Source organism: Electrona antarctica (assembly GCF_951216825.1).
Source record: "Electrona antarctica genome assembly, chromosome: 7".
Taxonomy (NCBI): Eukaryota; Metazoa; Chordata; class Actinopteri; order Myctophiformes; family Myctophidae; genus Electrona; species Electrona antarctica.
In genome coordinates this window covers 11,637,653-11,656,761 of record NC_136812.1, presented here as the reverse complement: position 1 = coordinate 11,656,761, position 19,109 = coordinate 11,637,653, and the positions used below count along the sequence as shown (strand labels likewise).

The following is a 19,109-nucleotide window of genomic DNA, read 5'->3' as shown; positions in this document are numbered from 1 at the left end:
CCACGTCACATGCACACACATATGTACAGTACACAGTCCATCTGAAGAACACATGTACATGCATCGGAGTATAGAACTAATACTTCATAAAGCTCAAAATAAATAGAAAAATGATAGCCTGGCACATTTCTTCAGCAGACACTGTGAGGGAGAGCGAGTGCATTTTGCCCCCCGGCAGCGCCAGCGTCTGATTGCCGCTGCCGGAGAATGCACTCGCTCCTTCTGGGAGGGCTGGCATAATATTGGAATTTTTTTGGCATAATATTGGTTAAAGGGGCATTCGACTCATTTTCAACATTTTACTGTCATTAATATACCTTAGAGCCGTCTGGAAATAATAAAAAAGTCCCCCCATTCTGTGTTTCCTAGAACTGGAGGTCTGAACAAAATCATTAACATGGTGAAACACATCTTGATGTCATCAAGATGTGTTTCACCATGTTAATGATTTTTTGATACTTACAGTTCTAGGAAACACAGAATGGGGGGACTTTTTTATTATTTCCACACAACAGCTCTAAGGTATATTAATGACATATAGTAAAATGTTGAAAATGAGTGGAATGCCCCTTTAACAAATTAACCTGTTGGCATTCTTTACTATGGCTTATTGTGGTCTGAATCCTCTTTCATTAGAACAAACTTGCTTGGTGTACATCTTTTGAGGTAGACAATATAATAGATAAGGTGCCTGGTAAAGAAATGTGTCGGATTAAAAACAAACAAAAAGGTTAGTATCAATTTCTTGTGTGTATTGACTATTCATGTAAAGCACACACACAATGGTAAGCATTGAGGTCCTTCAGTGCAACAATGAACTACAGCAGTGGTACTCAACCTTTTCTGGATAGAGGCCCACTTGAAAATATTGAAAGTTCAGAGCATGCTTATGTTAATGATCAATCATTAACATAAGCATCCGTATTTCACCTAGGATCAATGGAACTAATGCAACATACTACAAAGGTAAAAGAGTAGTTCACCCCCCAAAAATAACTGGAATTGACTGGGTCATCGCAGTAGGAGATCCACCAGTCATCGTGAATTCAAGGTTTAAAGGAGTGTAATCGATTGAAAATGTGTCAGTTTTTGTGGTTAACTACTCCTTTAGGTTATTTATTCTTAACGTTTTTGCCAATTATTTGGGGGCCTACTTGCAATATCCTCACGGCCGACAGGTTGAGAATCACTGAACTACTATATGCAGGCCAGGAGGTTTATGTGATCAAGACAACAAAAATGTACAAACAGAAAGGGGGGCGGGGGAAAACGGAAAAGTAGTAAACTGAAGAGGCCACAACGATAATATCCCATTAAAACCGATAAGAAAATCTTGAGTTTTAATTTAACTGAAGGAGTAAAATGTCTCTAAAATTGCACTGAAACGTTTGGTGTACAGAGGACTAAATAAAGATGATACAATGGTGTAAATGGTTAAAAACAGACATCACTCAAAAGAAGAAAAAGTTCAGTGCCAAATGTGAAACAGTTGCTCTAGTCTAGAGTGAGCACCATCAAAGAAAATAAGTTAAAAGACAAAATACAAAACAAAAAATGTCTTGTATAAGAAAAAGAAAAAAAGGTTTAGTAAACCACATGTAAAGCAAGTAATGATAGTCTAGCATGGCTCCCAACATAATTTATCGAATTAAGAAAGCCATCATTACATTTTTCCCAGTGAAAATCCTATCCCAAACATCATGTAAACACATATCAAACTTAGCAACATCAGTTACTGCTATGCAGTAAAATCCTCAGTGATAATTTATCCATTTGAAATAACCATTTTCTTAGATTCTGATCAACACTGAAGAATTTACCGTGTTGCACAGACTCAGAAGACAAATGAGAAAATGGCAGATGTGAGAAACATACTGTAAAATGTGGATAGATACTGTCAATTAAAACAATATCATATAAATACATCTGAGAATGCAATACAGGTGGCTGTAAATGATGGGAGCTGAACTGTGGTCACAAACTGCTCTAACCACATGTTGACACATAACCAACCCCCCCCCCCCCCCCCCCCAACACTCACACTGTAAGTATCCCATCCAAATTTACACCGTGTTAAATTTAGCACCTCCCCGTTATAAAGCAGTTGAATATTTGTGCAACATAAATAAATCAGTCTGAGTCTACTGTCTCAGAAGTCAGCTGTGGAGTGGATGGCTCGAACGTTTACCTGCAAGCGTGGATACTATTCCAGGAAGAGAAAGGCTTTAGTTTCCATTAGCATGTTTTCCCCGCCTCTGCGTAAAGTTACATGCAATCAAAATATTCCTTCATAAAGTCTGCCAACTGACAGATTTCTCAAAACAAGTCTAAGATATACAATCAACGATGACAATTCTACAATGGTTCCAGGTCTCTGTAAAGGTTGCAAATGTGCATGCTAAGTTCACTCTAACGCCCAAACCACGTCAAAGGGTCGGGTTGGGACAAAACTGTTTTTAAGGTAGACCACACCAATACAACTCATTGAGTTGCATTGGTGTGATTTACCTTAAAAACTGTTTTGTCCCAACCCGACCCTTTGGTGTGGTTTGGGCTTAAGAATCTGGATCAAGTTCATAAAGCACTTTGTTCTTCTTCTTCATACATGCTCCACTGCAGCTCCAGTGTATAGTTCAACTCTCAGTTCCTTATACTGAATACTTTGGTCTTTTTTATGTTGAGGAGAGGAGGTTTGATCTTTGGTTTGCTGTCCTTCTTGTCGTCTCGGTCTGAGCAAGGGAACCGACGACTGTAGATGTCTGGGTATTGTTTCTGGAACTGTGGGAAACAAAACAATCATAAATTCCCTCTACTTGACACCACCACACATAGCAGTAGAGCGTCTGTCTGTCGCATTGACTAGAGATGTAAGGATCATTCTTGAACACGAACACGAACACGAACACACACACACGAACACACACACACACACACACACACACACACGAACACACACACACACACACACACACACACACACACACACACACACACACACACACACACACACACACACACACACACACACACACACACACACACACACACACACACACACACACACACACACACACACACACACACACACACACACACACACACACACACGAATTCTCTACTGCAAACATGTTCTGGCCAAACATAAACAAGCATGTGCGTTACCTGCTTCAGTTTCTTGCGCCTGTCCTTTTCAGTGATGTTTTGGTCACTCAGCAAGATCTCCAGCAGTTCCGCCATTGCCTTCTGGGAAGATGTCACTCTTTGCTCTTCAAACTCAACGGTGCTGATCTGCCGGCAGAACGCGTGGAGAAGCATCGGGCCGCCAGAGAGATCTCTGTCGTTCGTATCTCTACCAGCTGGGAGCTATGGGGCAAGAGGAGAGTCAGTATCTACCAGCTATAGGGGCTATGGGGGAGAAGGAGAGTCAGTATCTCTACCAGCTAGGAGCTATGGGGGAGAAGGAGAGTCAGTATCTCTACCAGCTAGGGGCTATGGGGGAGAAGGAGAGTCAGTATCTCTACCAGCTAGGGGCTATGGGGGAGAAGGAGAGTCAGTATCTCTACCAGCTGGGAGCTATAGGGCAAGAGGAGAGTCAGTATCTACCAGCTAGGGGCTATGGGGCAAGAGGAGAGTCAGTATCTCTACCAGCTAGGGGCTATGGGGCAGAAGGAGAGTCAGTATCTCTACCAGCTGGGAGCTATGGGGCAAGAGGAGAGTCAGTATCTACCAGCTAGGGGCTATGGGGGAGAAGGAGAGTCAGTATCTCTACCAGCTGGGAGCTATGGGGCAAGAGGAGAGTCAGTATCTCTACCAGCTAGAAGCTATGGGGCGGAAGGAGAGTCAGTATCTCTACCAGCTAGGGGCTATGGGGCAAGAGGAGAGTCAGTATCTCTACCAGCTGGGAGCTATGGGGCAAGAGGAGAGTCAGTATCGCTACCAGCTAGGAGCTATGGGGCAGAAGGAGAGTCAGTATCTCTACCAGCTAGGGGCTATGGGGCAGAAGGAGAGTCAGTATCGCTACCAGCTGGGAGCTATGGGGCAAGAGGAGAGTCAGTATCGCTACCAGCTAGGGTCTATGGGGCAGAAGGAGAGTCAGTATCTCTACCAGCTAGGGGCTATGGGGCAGAAGGAGAGTCAGTATCGCTACCAGCTAGGAGCTATGGGGCAGAAGGAGAGTCAGTATCTCTACCAGCTAGGGGCAAGAGGAGAGTCAGTATCTCTACCAGCTAGGGGCTATGGGGCAAGAGGAGAGTCAGTATCTCTACCAGCTAGGGGCTATGGGGCAAGAGGAGAGTCAGTATCTCTACCAGCTAGGGGCTATGGGGGAGAAGGAGAGTCAGTATCTCTACCAGCTAGGGGCTATGGGGCAAGAGGAGAGTCAGTATCTCTACCAGCTAGGGGCTATGGGGCAGAAGGAGAGTCAGTATCTCTACCAGCTGGGAGCTATGGGGCAGAAGGAGTCAGAAAAGACCATGGGAGTGGTGTGGTTGCTGGGGAGGTGTTTTGCGAGACCCGTTTTTGCACAAAAATAAATAAGGCAAACCTTCTACAAACATAATAATAGCATATGATGCGTTGTGTGTGTCCATGATGGTATTCATTTGTATGGTCCATGTGCAGTGTGCACACACACACACACACACACACACACACACACACACACACACACACACACACACACACACACACACACACACACACACACACACACACACACACACACACACACACACACACACACACACACACACACACACACACACACACACACACACACACACACACACACACACACACACACACACACACACACACACACACACACACACCGAATATGTCCAAAACAGTTACGTTTAAAGATTAAAATAATAAAATTAAAATTAAAAAATAGTAAAAGTAGCAGATTTACAAGCTCAAAACATTTTTAGTTTGCAGATCTGCTACTTTTGTGCAAAGCTGTAGTATGGCCAAGTAGGGCATTCATTTCCTTTTTAATACCGTATTATATTTATAAATTAAAATAAATCACAAAACGTCAAAATATGGAGATGAAGAGGTCTCTGCCCGACAGCGACGATATAGGGTAAGCGCATGCATGAAGTCAGTGGGAAATCGAGTGGCAAAGTCAGTTTAACGTTGTTTAATGCAATCGACTTTTATGTTATGTTTGTTTTGCCACTCAGGCGGTCCTGCATAACGTCCGGGTGTGATGATGATCTCACACGCATAGCCTCTATAGAGCGTCGCAGTCCCGCCTCTTACCATGGACCAGGAATTGAAACCCAATGCATTTTTCCCATAGACATTTCTTAAAGTATTTATTTAAAGACGGTTACGCCGCGGACAAAGCCAACTCGAGTCGTGACAACTCATGACAACACAAACAATATTTTGGACAAATAATTACAAAGAAGAAAAACAAAAAAAAAAGTGTTGTAACCTGCCGTTTTTTTTCTTCTTTCTAATTATTTGTTTGGTCCAAAATATTGTTTGTGTTGTCATGAGTTGTCACGACTCGAGTTGGCTTTGTCCGCGGCGTAACAGTCTTTAAATAAATACTTTAAGAAATGTCTATGAGAATAATGCATTGGGTTTCATTTCCTGGTCCAGGGTAGGGGGAGGGACTGCGACGCTCTATATCAGTGGTTCCCAAACCTTTTCGTGTCAAGGACCCCCAAATCAACATTTATTAGGCCACGGACCCCCCATTTGAAAACATTATGCCAGTGACCCCGATAAGGGAGAATTTTTACGGCTCTATAGCAGTGATTCCGAAACAATAATTTAATGGACCCCCAGTTTCACACGCATTATGCTACGGACCCCCGATTTAATGGCATTTCTATCTCTGGTACCCCAATTTATATTGTAAAACCACTGTTAATTTAACTCTGAGTGTGTACAAATGGAACCAAATGGACCCGTTCCAAATGGGTCCATTTGGTTCCATTTGTACACTCTGAGTTACAGACCCATAAGGGTCCATTTGGTTTCTATCTCTAATTGAGCTAGGTACCCCCTGAAACTCCCTCAAGTACCCCCAGGGGTCCCCGGACCCCTGGGGGGTCCTATATGATCTGGAATGTGTGCCTATGTACATGGTGTGAATACCTGTGCTGTGCGGAGGTACTGCACATGGTCAGTGACAGCACGGACCAGGTAGTCAGGGACAGACAGGATGGTTTGCTGATGGTCCATGAGGAAGGACACTAATCTGGTAGCCAACAACTCATCCAGATCACACTCCTCAGCACTGCCCAGCACACAGGCTGAAAATGTATGCACCATCTGCAACAGGGAGAACAGGTTAGGTGGAAACGGGCGACCATGATGGATATACTACATCAGTGGTTTAACACTTCATATCAACGTCCATTTATTTATTCATTCAGCATTTGAGACACGTTTTCTTTGCCCTCTCAATAATAGTTTGGGTGCGTGTGTGGGGGGGGGATACCAAATGGACTCGTAAGGGTCCATTTGACTCCCAAGAGTTAAAGATAAGAGTCCACCTGGGGACCACCTGGAACGAGTGGTCCCCGACCACATTACTACACAGACAGTGACAGAATAAGGAAGACGCATACCATCAGAAAACCAAGCAAAACACACCATTCATATTGTGCAACCTCAACCATCTGACATGTTTGAGGTTTGGTAAAAGTAAACAAAAGCAAGTTTACTTGATTGTGTATATGCAGTAACTTATAAGCGAACATAGACAAGAAATGTCTATGCATGCACGCATACATTTCAGTGTTCAATACAAGAACAGCAGAAGCCATGGTCTCACCAGTGTGCGTGTTCCGATGGCGTGGTGTAGACGGGGCATGTCCACATTCTGACTAATGCGTGACATCATCCTCATGAGGAGCTGTAGCCTCCTGCGGGAAGAAGGGGGGAGGAGGAGGGTGCACAACTGCAGCGCCTCGATGGCCACGCGTTCGCACTGGGGTTTAAGAAGTCCTACATGCCACACAGAGACCAAGACAGGTTAATCACACACACACACACACACACACACACACACACACACACACACACACACACACACACACACACACACACACACACACACACACACACACACACACACACACACACACACACACACACACACACACACACACACACACACACACACACACACACACACACACACACACACACACACACACACACACACACACACAATGGCTGGATGGATGGACTATAATGTTATAGTTAATCACTAAGCTAGCTGACTGTTAACACATTTATAGGATTGTTTCTCTTATACATATCACACAATCACAGTATCTGTTGTTGATTAGAGTAGCTGTGATGACAATATGTTGTGGTTGGGTTGGGTCTATGATGTGTTATAACCACAACACTCGTTATAAATGTTTAACAACATTAAGGTATATGAACTTATAATATAATTTATAAGTTCTGGTCAAAATGGGTATAGTATCCACTGAGTATACTATGATTGCATACTCTGTGGAACAGCACATTATAACTACCAGGTAGTCTACCAGGGTCTATAACTACCAGGTAGTCTACCAGGGTCTATAATGCATTATAACTACCAGGTAGTCTACCAGGGTCTATAATGCATTATAACTACCAGGTAGTCTACCAGGGTCTATAATGCATTATAACTACCAGGTAGTCTACCAGGGTCTATAATGCATTATAACTACCAGGTAGTCTACCAGGGTCTATAATGCATTATAATCACATTTATAATGCACTCATAATGCTTCATAAATAAACACTTGTTATAACACACACGTCATAAATGTTTAATATAAATTCAAGCTCACTTTCACCTAAATCTCTATCTCCCTTTGATTCCGTAACATTTTCACTGGACATTTCCACCCTAACTGAGCTACATTTTTACAGCTAGTGTAAATAGATTGAGATTACCTCGAATTTCTTATATTTGGAAAGATAATCCTTGGAGACACAACACATTAAAACCACCATACCAAAATGTATGCCAACAAATCCAAATGACTTTTAGCCAGTAGCCTGTAATCTCACCCTACAGCTGTATGGTGTCAATAATCATGCCAGAATTTATGGCAGATTTGCAGTGGCATGTTTTTCACCAAATCGATTTGATGTCTCATGTCTTAAAACCTTATTATGGGAATTATAGTTTAATTTATAATCTGACTCTCACGACTGTTCTGTTGTTTCACTTGCTTGAGAGAGAGAGAGAGAGAGAGAGAGAGAGAGATTTATAGTACATCTACCTATAACACTATGTCTGAAGCTAACGACAAGTCACGTTGTTGCTGTCAAAATTAAGCGACTTCTTGAGTTACGTCTTGATCCACTTCTCCCATTCAACTCCCTGACACGGTTTTTCATAGGAGTTTTTTTTGAGTGATCTTGAGCAACTTAACTAGCAGGAGTGGTTAGATTGTTAGATGATGTTAGACATGCATCGACATTAACAGCACACGGACAGTCGGGCAAAACAAACAGGCAGGCAGTGGAGGTGTCTTACTGTTTTCAGGGTTGTGCTGTGTGAGCTGAGAGCAGCTGGTGGACAGACATAGAGTTGGTTTGAACAGTGAAACGGGCCGGCGGGACAGCTTAGACACGTCCAGAGAGCTGCGGGTGCGTCGGCCCAGAGCCGGACCAGAGCTAGGTGCTGCAGCACGGAGGGTCCACAGACTGGAAGTACTGGAGAGAGGCCTAGCACCACAACGTGGTGCTTTGGCCACGGCAGACGGCGGGGAAAAGACAGATGGATGGGAGGGAGAAGAGGCAGGATAGGAGGAGGATGCGTGAGAGGAAGACAAAGATGACGAGGATGGACGAGAGGAAGAGGAAGGAGGATGGGAAGATGAGGAGGAGTGTCGCTGGTCTTCAGGTATGTTCACATTCAAACAGCTGGCTGCACGACTCTGGCCCTTGATCTCCATGGCACCGTCCTCCCTGGTCTCCACCACAATGTCCAGGCAGCTGCCCATACTGCGTGGCCGCAAGAGGCGGGACTTCCATGTGAATGACATTGCTGCCATGGAATTGACAGAACCATGGTCTCTGGTGGGATCTCCTGGTACATTAGTAGAGGAGAACGGGAATGCAGACTCTGGACTGTTACGGGTTGTCAGGGTGGCAGCAGCAGCATCATCGTCCAGACTGTCTTTTAAGTCTTTAACGACCGCCAGGCTGTCATTTGACAAAAGCAGCTGCTGGGAGAAAGGGGCAGAGTCATCCAGGACTGTGTCCACCAATGAGCAGCTTCTGGGGCGACGCCTAGTGGGACCACCCAAGCGTTGTGACTGGTTCAGGCTCAGACAGCTGCCTCCAAACTGGCGGTTGTCTGTGCTGGCCTTGCCTTTCAAAACGTGCAGTCGTGACCGGACCACGGTGCTGAAAACCTCTTTCATTGGAGAGTCGGTCTCGTCACAAGAACCCTGCCTGAGCAGTGACAGCAGGAGACACTCTGTGGAGTGGAACGGCGTCTTGGCGGGAGGGGGTAAGGAAGGGGGGTCAGACAATTTGCGCTTTGCCCGCTGATGTCTAGGGGGCGCTGTCACATACCCACATAGCACTGGTACGTGACATTGGGGGGGGGGGGGGGGGGGGGGAAATAGACCGAGGTGGAGCAAGATAGAGAGGGGGGGGGGGAAAGAGAGAGTTTGCAGGCAGAACGTCAGCGGCAAACAGAGGGGCAGCGTTAGTCATTTCAAAGCAGACATACATACACAGGACCATCACTTTGTCAGACAGACAACACAACAGGCCCACACCGAGATTACTGTTAAGGCTCAATGAGGAAAATAACCCAAATCTTTGTTAATACATAACAAACAAAAAAACACCAGGCACAATAACATCAACATAGTCTTGACTCTTGGCACATCTAGAGTATTTGTGCTCCAGAACCCTGTAGGAAAAGTGTTATTAAGACAGTTATTAAGACATTTATTTTAAATGTCATATAGACCTAAAATTGTATATTCCCAATCCCAAGAGATTCTCACCCACCATATAGTCCAATAAATCCATAATTTTCAACTGGCATTTTAAGAGAGCTCTAGTCAGTGATGCGTTCAACAGTGAAATGATCTGTCAACAGGTAGAATCAATCTGTAACCACTGGATGTAGCAGACTAAAATCTAATTTCAAGATTAAATGATTCCCATTGTAGTAGCAACGTGCACCTAATTGACAGCTAGAAGTCTCTTTGATGCCAGGTCATATATTTATTTAGTAACAGATAGTAGGGTAAGACCAAGTGTTAATGTCAGGACACCACTTACACCAGAGTTAATGTGAGAATGACTCAGGGTTTTTTGGATTTGTTTTTCTGTCTTTGGCTGGCACATCTAATGTATTTATTTGTCACCAAATAGCAGCATGAAAGAACTGAGCTTTCAATGCAACACGGTCATTCCTTTACATTGGTTTCTTGCATACAACACTTCTGAGACTGCTTCGAGTAGTGAGCAAACATCAAAACACAAACGTCTTGTGGTGGAATCTTTGACAATCATTCCCTGCACACGAAATTATATGCCAGGCCTATACACAACCCATGCCATATCACAGTTGCCTCAAGTCAGTTGTCCTGGTCCAGCCTCTGCTCTCAACGACTGATCAGGACCGTTAAGGCATAGTTTGTATTTGTTCCATCACGAATAGTAATTGGAAAACAGTAAAATCTCCGCTGAGTGGAGGATCAATAGTCAACCTTCCGATTGACACTCCACCTGTCACCTAATTCTGTCCAAAGACACACTCAAATTAAAATAATACCCCCCAGGGGACCTACCTAGGATGTTGATAAACAGTTCATAGAGCTCGTATGTGAGTAATGGCTGTGGTAAGCTGTAGAAGTAATCAGACACTGTTTTGAAGACATCTCTCTCAAAGCCCGGATAGGACGGTTGTCCGCTGTCATACTTTGGCCCTGAAAATCAACAACAGCAGGTTAAAGCAATTAAATACAGGAATGTAGACAGAGCCTACACACTACAGTGTTCTTATCATTGCATTTATTAAACAAACATGCTTGCTGTACATAGCTGCCAATATTTACATTTAAAAAGCTGCTCTTCCTTTGTTTATTTTAAAATGAAGGGGAAGGAAATAATTGGAAACATTAGGCATAGGCTCCATTAAATGTAAATGCCTCTGAGAGAAACAGTATTGTACATTTTGAGACATCACTATGTACTTTGATTGGGAAATATTATACATGCAATGATCATGTCAAAGACTACAATACTTCAATATACACAACATAAATGAACATAAATGAAGATAAATTAAATAATATAATGTGTTTTCTGTAACTCACAGTTGGCCAGACTCTTCATAGCAGACAAAACCCAGTGGGGGAGGTCGTCTAGAGAGAGATGATTGACAGGTCAGACTGGTAGAACGGGTAAACAACAGAACTAAACGTAATATACAGGCAGACCAGAATAAGGCAAGCAGTCGGTCAGCCATTCCACTTACCGGTCTTGTCGTCCAGTGTGACTACTCCATGCTTATTGACTTTGGTCACGTTATGGATGATGTTCTGTGGGTTAACATGACGCTGATCTAATACATCATCTAGTGAAGTCAGACCCAGAATCTTCTGTAAACTGAAACACAACAATTTTCAAGACATTTAAAAATATATATTTTACACCCTTCATGTATTTTGAATAATCTCCATACATGATCATGATTAAACAAAATCTCTTGGTATGATATTGTAAAACAGACTATCAAAACCTACGCCTATTATGGAAACTGCCAAAGAATCTGAGAATTTGCGCCAACTCCGACTACTCGAGGATCCTTTTGATGCTTTTAAAACACCTTGATGTCACTGTGTGAATGGCTATTGTGCATGAAATGTGCAACACAAAACACGTCCCGTTACGACATGCTCAAATCCTATTTATTTAATACCCAGTGTACATGGATCATCCATAATGTGTGTGTGCGCTCGTACTGTGTCAGGGTAATGTCTCTCCAGAGCTCCTGTTCATCCTCCTCGGTCAGTACTCGTTGCTGGGCTGGCTTCTCCGTTGATGGCTGACTCACTTCCTCTTCTTGTGCCTGGATTGCAGGATCTACATTTTCCTGAAAAGGTAAGCAATAGATTAATTATAGTAAGCAAACGATGAAAAACTTAGATTTGATAAAAGTTTCAATTTGAGAAGAATTAACTTATAAGCAAACAAAATAAACACAAATAACCACTTAAGGCGTACTCAAAAATAGCCAATCTACAAGCTCAACGCATCCCAACGCGATCTTGTAGACCTGGTATTGAAAACGTTTGACATTTTTCTCCTATGACTGAGACACATACATCAAGTGACCGGCCGCTTGTGGATAGGCACTATCATAGGGCAGGTAAACGAGTAAGCTGTTAGAACTTAGAATACATGAAATTCTTAAAATGGAGTTTTACATAGCATGTTTTAGACGTCGTGTTGGACCAGTCAAGCTCACCTGTGTCTCTTTATCATGCTTATTAATGCTCTTGAACCTGAAGAAGCCATCCTTGTCCCTGATGGAAAGCCTCTTCTTAATGGAGCTCGTGGCTGGGGCCGGACAAGGAATGGGCTTCAAAGGAGATGTGGTTGGAAACCTGGGATGAGGAAAAAAAAGAAAGAAAAGAGGAATGGAAACAGGACAGTAAAGCCTATTGTCGCACCACCAACGGAATTGGGTTTAGATTCTAACCCCATTGGTTTTATATTAAAACATAATTCAGTCATAATTACCAGCTGCAGTTAGCTCTCGTTTATGAACATGTATAAGATATTTCCGTTTGCGTGCCCAGCCTCTGCCTCAGCTTTATGTTGCGGCGTTCAGACTCGAGTATGCAGCCAATACGGCTTCACGTTGCAGCGTTCAGAATATGGGTTTTATGCCATTCAGACTATGGGTTTTATGGGTAAGTCTCCCATTGGCTTAGAAACTTTTTCATCATTGGCTGCCTCTAAGCCTTAGAGGCAGCCAATGATGAAAAAGTTTCTACTACAGTCTACTAGTGGAGGTAGTTGAACATGTTGTCCAGCCGCTTTTCAAGCAGCTGGCAAAAAAGTATTGGAGTTACAAAAAATGTTTGCTTGCTCAGGCTCCAGTGTTGCTCCGCATGCAAGAGTAGCACATTACAGCTGAGCAGACAGACATTGGTGCAGAGCGTTGATTTCACAGTAAGTTGCTAGTGTAACTAGTTTGTGAAATGCCTTGCTGGTAAGTCAGTAAACAATGGCCCCATCATTTTCAACAATAAAACCTTGACAACCGTCACTAGTTAGCCCTGCAGCTTTGTCAAACACATCATTATCATTCTGCTAGAACAGTGGTTCTCACGTGACCTCACCCCATGGAGTCCCCTGCTAAATGATTGAAGTTAAACTAGTTAAACTTCACTATTATTTCATGTACAAAAAAATACAACTTAGAATACAAACGACAGTAAAGGAATTATGGGCCAAATCATGTCCAAACAATATAATGTTCGTTGTTTGTGGTCCCCGGGATCTTGTGGCCTAAACATGCATGTCAAAATGTGGATCCTCATGGAGAGAAGACTTCTGCACACCCGGAAGACAATTTGTAGCAGGTGCGATGGTGACGAGGCATACAATGTAGGAGAAAGGAAGCCTGAGGAAGGTCGCAAGACCGTAACGTTGCTCTCTTCTCTTTAAAAATAAATTATATAGAACCTGGCAAGTGGCAGTGTGCGGGTGTCCCTCCTTTCCCCTAAAATGTGGATCCTTGAAATTAAAAAGGTTGAGAATCTCCCCCCCCCCCCCCCCGGGTGCAAGTGGTTAATGAGATCCATTACTGACCCCGTCTGCTTCATTCAATATTTACCTGTACAATAAGTTGTTGTCCTCAAAATCTTCTGTGCCGAAGCGCCCCTTCACATCCTCAATCACGTGGTTCTTCAGAAACTTCTTCAGGAGCTGCAGCGTCTGTTGCCGGGTAACATCTGGGCCAAAGTTACTGTTACTGCAGAGCAGCTGGTGTAGCCAGTCCACAGCAGCAGAGGCAGTGAAGCAGGCAGCGTGGACCCTGAAGTGCAGACGGTGTTTCCTCAGGGGCATGCCTGACCGAAACAGCCCGGTCACCACATTCCACTGGAGAGAGAAAGAAAGAGTTGATTAAACTAATATGGAACCTCTGGCCTTTGTGCTTCAGTGCATCTCCCTACACAGTAAATGATCAGTGTTGATTTAGTGTAGCCTAATGAGAACAAGAAAACAGCCAGCGTTCAATTTAAGTGTACAAATAGACCCTTGTTTGTGTTAAATTAAGGATTTTTTAGTGTATCATAAAGTGTTCAGACTCCCCGTAGGCTACTATACTAGAATACTGTATATATATACATATATTATCTTCCTCATGCATTGCTTGCACTGTACAGATTGTTCTTCTCATATACTTATTTATATTTACTTGGTTCTGCCAGCATACTCATTACTATTTATTATGTATCATTCCGTATACATTACTGTACATGTTGATGTTTCTGTATTTATTCTCTCATTGCTGCATTACTGTATTGCACTTCTGGCTAGACGCCACCCTTCATTTCATTGTCAAAGTATTTGCATACTCTGTGCAGTGACAATACATTGAAACTAGTTGTACGAACGCTTGTTTTCTATTGTTGTATTGTTTATTGGATCTTGTTTAGTCGATACACTTAATTGTTTTAGCTCATGCTCATTTGATTTAGCTATTTTGTCTCATCTGTTTAAGGAAATAGGTAGCTGATATATTGCACTTTTACCTTAGCGCTAGGTATACTCTTGGTTGCTTGTTTTTGCAGAAAATGCACTAAAGACTTCTGGTGATTAGTAGTTTTTGTTCCCTACCTATGTTGAATACACTTATTGTAAGTCGCTTTGGATAAAAGCGTCTGCTAAATGACTGTAATGTAATGTAATGTAATCTAATCCAATCTAAGACTTTGTGACCTACAGTAGTAGGAGCCAATATGCAGCATTCTGATCATGTCATTGTGGGGGTTCTTTCTTAACCGTTTTCAGCACTGATCCCAAAAGAAGCAGTAGACCTACTAATCTCTTGACTTTAGCATGTGGGCTCATAATAATCCTGCTGTACTAAAAATAAAGGAATTCTGTGTCTCTCCAGTCTCCACACACACAGTCACACGCACACACACACACACACATGACACACACACACACACACACTCTCCAAAGTTTTCAAAGCAAAACACCCACGTTACATTACGCCGGCATACAACACGTACTCTGTTCATACTTCATAACAACCAATGCAGAATACAATGAGTAAGCTTAGAATTCACACAAACGTTAAAAGCAGCAAAGCTTAGGTTTAAACATAAAATATATGACGTAGATCGAAGAATAACAGATAAAGCAACTGATCATAGTCATGTAGTCCCATCAATATTAACTAGATTGTGTGTTTCACACTCATTTCAGTTATACTTTTAACGTTAGCTTAACCACTCGCCAAATGTAAAAACTTACCAGTTTCGTCGCTCTGTAGGGACCCGGGGTAATAACATGGGAACTCATGGTTATCAAAACATGAAGTAAATTAAGATTTCAGCGTCTGATCGGTCCATAAATTATACTGATTTAATGATCTACTGAGAGTCTCTATACTGTACAAACTTTACACATGGCTACGCCTTTAGTCTCAATAAATACTCAGTCTCATTGCTCTGCGGACTGCGAGTCTGCGTTCATCTGTTCAAAATTACCAGCCGTGTTTTCCTGACAGATGATTGGACGGTGCACGAATCACGTGACTGCCTGGTAATTTATGCTTCGTCGCGCCAGAGTAATATCAGACCTATAAACTCACGATACGTCGACTCCACGCCGCGGTGTGATCTTGTAGATCTGCTATTATTTTCAGCGCGACACCGTCGTGGGACGGGGTAGCAGACGGGGGTCGGCTAATGTCTATGGGGGTCGGAGCCGGAGGGGGAGGCAATGTTGCAAACAAAACATCCGTTTGTGCAACATATGGCCTTAGTAGAAGATTTTTTTATTTTTAAAAGCAACATTTTAAAAGTTCTCCAAGATGATTGTATTGTATAACTTTTACATACGTAGCACGCAGCCAGAAAAACAGTTCTTCCCTAAAATACATGAGATGTTTAATTCTGCAACCTAAACAGAGTCAGGACAGTCACACTCCTAGGGAATGTGGGAGGGCATTCTTTCGTGTAAAAGTAGAAAGTGTCGCGCAGAGAGCAGAAGAGAGCATGGAGAAAAGAACCACGGCACGGCGGGGGATAGAGGGATGAGTACGGGGATGAGAGTAGAAGAGGGGAAGGATATCCCAGGCCTACTGCTGCCATAGACATGCAAATGCATTATTTTCAACACACAGAGGAGAGTGATTGACTTCTTTAACAATAGCATTGTCCTGTAGTAGCCTGTTGAGAGAGCATGGATGCATGCATGCCAAGATTGGGCCTCAAAGACAGTCAGTGTGGGATGATACACAAAATAAGTAAATGAATAGAAGACATAAACAAGGCAAAACAATTGTTCGATTTATAGCTGAGGCTATGGAAATAGCCAAGAGACCAAATACCTCGACCTTATAAGACTTCACTGGAAAAGTGAGAACACAAAGTATCAAAACCCAAAAGATGAACTTAGAGTAATGTAAAAAACCTGAAAGGATTTTTTGACACAAGACACAAGTTCTTAAAGTATTTCTCAGATTTCTTTAGTTTTTTTCTTCAGATTCAGAGCGTGTACAACGGTAAAGGATAGAGGAGAGAGAATTCTCCTAAGTGCTCTGAATGTCATCATATCATTTTGCACAAACATACATACTGAAAAACATGTCATTGATTAGGATTCAGCTGTCACATTTCAATAGGTTGAAAGGTCCCATCAGTGTAAGATGTCATCAGGCTGTCATGGGCGTCCGATGGTCTGAATCCTGTTTTCGACTTTAATCACGTTCCGTGATTAGGATTCTGTTGTTGTCCATTTATCTCATAGGGTGAGAGTGTATGTTTAACCTCATCTTTAAGGGCAAGGTTGTTGTCGTGTTGTTTTCCATGTTTTTCCATTTAATCTTATTTCCCTTTTGGTATAATTGACAATCTGGAGTGGGCGACAGCTGATAGTGGAATTAATACACACGCAAATATTGATATTTACAAGGTCTTTTTTAACATAGTAATAAGATGTGAACATAAAATATGAAACAATAAATCATAATGTAAGAAAATACCCATCAACAATACACACTATTTTTTTTTCTTTTTTTTTTGGAACAAATAGCAGCAAAGCAACATAGTCAGCAACAACATGATAAAAACAGACTGCAGGTGAGATTGACAAACCCTATTAGGTTTTAATCTCACTTTATTTAACACCAGTAAGACGCCTGAGGGCATGCGCGCATCCGCCTGGGTGACAGCAGACTGCTGGGCGAGCGCTGGCGCTTTAGAATGGGGGGTCAGATCAACATTTCCGCCTGGGTGATGGCAGACTGCTGGGCGAGCGCTGGCGCTGTGGCATGGGGGGTCAGATCAACATATGGAATGAATTCTGTACTGGCCATATATGGAGCGTGTCTTGAGTGTACAGGGTTTGATGAGGTCAACATATGGAATGTCAGAACAGGTCAGCTCCATATGGAGATCTATGGTGTCCTACTTTCCTATCATACCATCATCAGTCCATCACCAGTCCAACAGCACACATCACTCAGCTTTAGCCCGGCGTCTACTATTACTCAGCTCTGTACAGAACAATGCTACCCTCAGCTGGTCATGAGGGACAATTGCAGAAAGTCAGCTCAATTGATTGATAACAGTTTGCAGAATTACAGTACATTTCAAGCACAACTCAATACAAAAACTGTCAACTGTGAGAGGACGACCCAATAAAGCATTACACTTGTTTACAAGAGGGTCCACCTTTTTCAATTCATCATAAACACAACACATTACAGTAGATTATTTATTATGCGAACATATTCTACTTACTACTGTAGTTGATAGGATTTAATAGATTAATGTACTGAAGTGGACATTTATTTAATCATCACTTTGGTATATTATTTCACATTCAATGGCAGTAGGCATACGCATAACTGTCGAGGTGTAAATTAATCAACAGAATAATAATGCTTCATGGCATATTCCGTCCCTTTGTATGACTGAAGCTATCCCTGAGCTATTATTAAATAATTCAGAATCAGTTGTCATCAAATGGGACCATAATAAATTAGTATGGCCCCATGACAACTGATTCTGAATTATTTCACAATAGCTCAGCACGAGTCAGCAGAGGTCCCACACTTTGTCCCAACCTGAACCTCTGGATATTATATATTTTGAAAATTTCAAATTTGCATATTTATTTAACAGGAGTTTTGTGAAACATTTTACTTTTGATACAGACCCAATATGGGTCTGTAACTGAGTGTGGCGTGAACAAATGGCTGCATGGCCACCGTGGTGGCCAGCCCGACGAGCCCGTAATGAACACCATCCTTACTTTTACATTGAGTAAGAATAGGTACATGCACAAAAGCTGAGGGACAGAGGCACAGTTATTTATGGGCACCTCCTTGAAGGGACACGACAGTCAGCCTTGTAAATATCCCCTATTGCTATCTTTATGATAGATCAACATTGGCCAGGTTGATTGATTGAAGCATTTATCAACAGTTTGCAGAATGGGTACATTTCACATGAAAACACAACTCAATACAAAGACTGTTACTGTGTCACTGATAAAGCATTACACTTGTTTACAACAGGGTCCAACATTCTCCTGTCGTTCTCCTGTCATGTTCAAAGCAAGCAAATGGACCCAGAGTTGAACACTGGTCATTTTTACAGTTTAGATTTGCAAGACTCAAGACTGTATCTCTAGATTTGCACTGCTGGTGGGCCCCGGACCAGACGTTGAGAAACAGTGGTTTAAATGCAACGATGAGAGTTTCCGATAGGCTGAGAATGTTGTGTACGCGTTCAAGTTGTTCTGTGTTCTCATTGGACAAACGGAGCAAACGCAGCGGCTCCTCCACTGCGATTGGCTGAGCGACCCCTGAAAACAACGGTCCGAATTTCAAACGGTGAAGGCTGAACGTCGCA

General features: G+C 42.7%; 1 protein-coding gene across 2 annotated transcripts; it reads right to left on the bottom strand.

Moving 5' to 3' along the window:
- Positions 1-1,323: 1,323 nt before the first annotated feature.
- On the bottom strand, positions 1,324-15,750 carry depdc1a (DEP domain containing 1a). Of its 2 annotated transcripts, XM_079505314.1 has the most exons (12): positions 15,499-15,750; positions 13,847-14,112; positions 12,470-12,608; positions 11,964-12,094; positions 11,477-11,607; positions 11,316-11,363; positions 10,788-10,925; positions 8,507-9,562; positions 6,794-6,966; positions 6,112-6,288; positions 3,163-3,363; positions 1,324-2,778 (listed from the first exon to the last, which is right to left on the bottom strand). In XM_079505314.1, the coding sequence occupies exons 1-12, from the start codon at positions 15,544-15,546 to the stop codon at positions 2,641-2,643; spliced, it is 2,646 nt and encodes an 881-aa protein (XP_079361440.1). In that variant the 5' UTR covers positions 15,547-15,750; the 3' UTR covers positions 1,324-2,640. The 2 variants fall into 2 exon arrangements, with proteins under 2 accessions (XP_079361440.1, XP_079361441.1); XM_079505315.1 differs by lacking the exon at positions 8,507-9,562.
- Positions 15,751-19,109: the final 3,359 nt, after the last annotated feature.

What these genes read in the sequence shown, in the direction of transcription:
- depdc1a (XM_079505314.1), bottom strand. Translation starts at nt 15,546, where the DNA reads ATGAGTTCCCATGTTATTACCCCGGGTCCCTACAGAGCGACGAAACTG. An exon ending in CCATCGGAACACGCACACTG is followed by an intron (nt 6,289 to 6,793) that starts GTGAGACCATGG and finishes TCCCTGTTGCAG; the next exon opens with ATGGTGCATACATTTTCAGC. An exon ending in GGCGCAAGAAACTGAAGCAG is followed by an intron (nt 2,779 to 3,162) that starts GTAACGCACATG and finishes TGTTTCCCACAG; the next exon opens with TTCCAGAAACAATACCCAGA.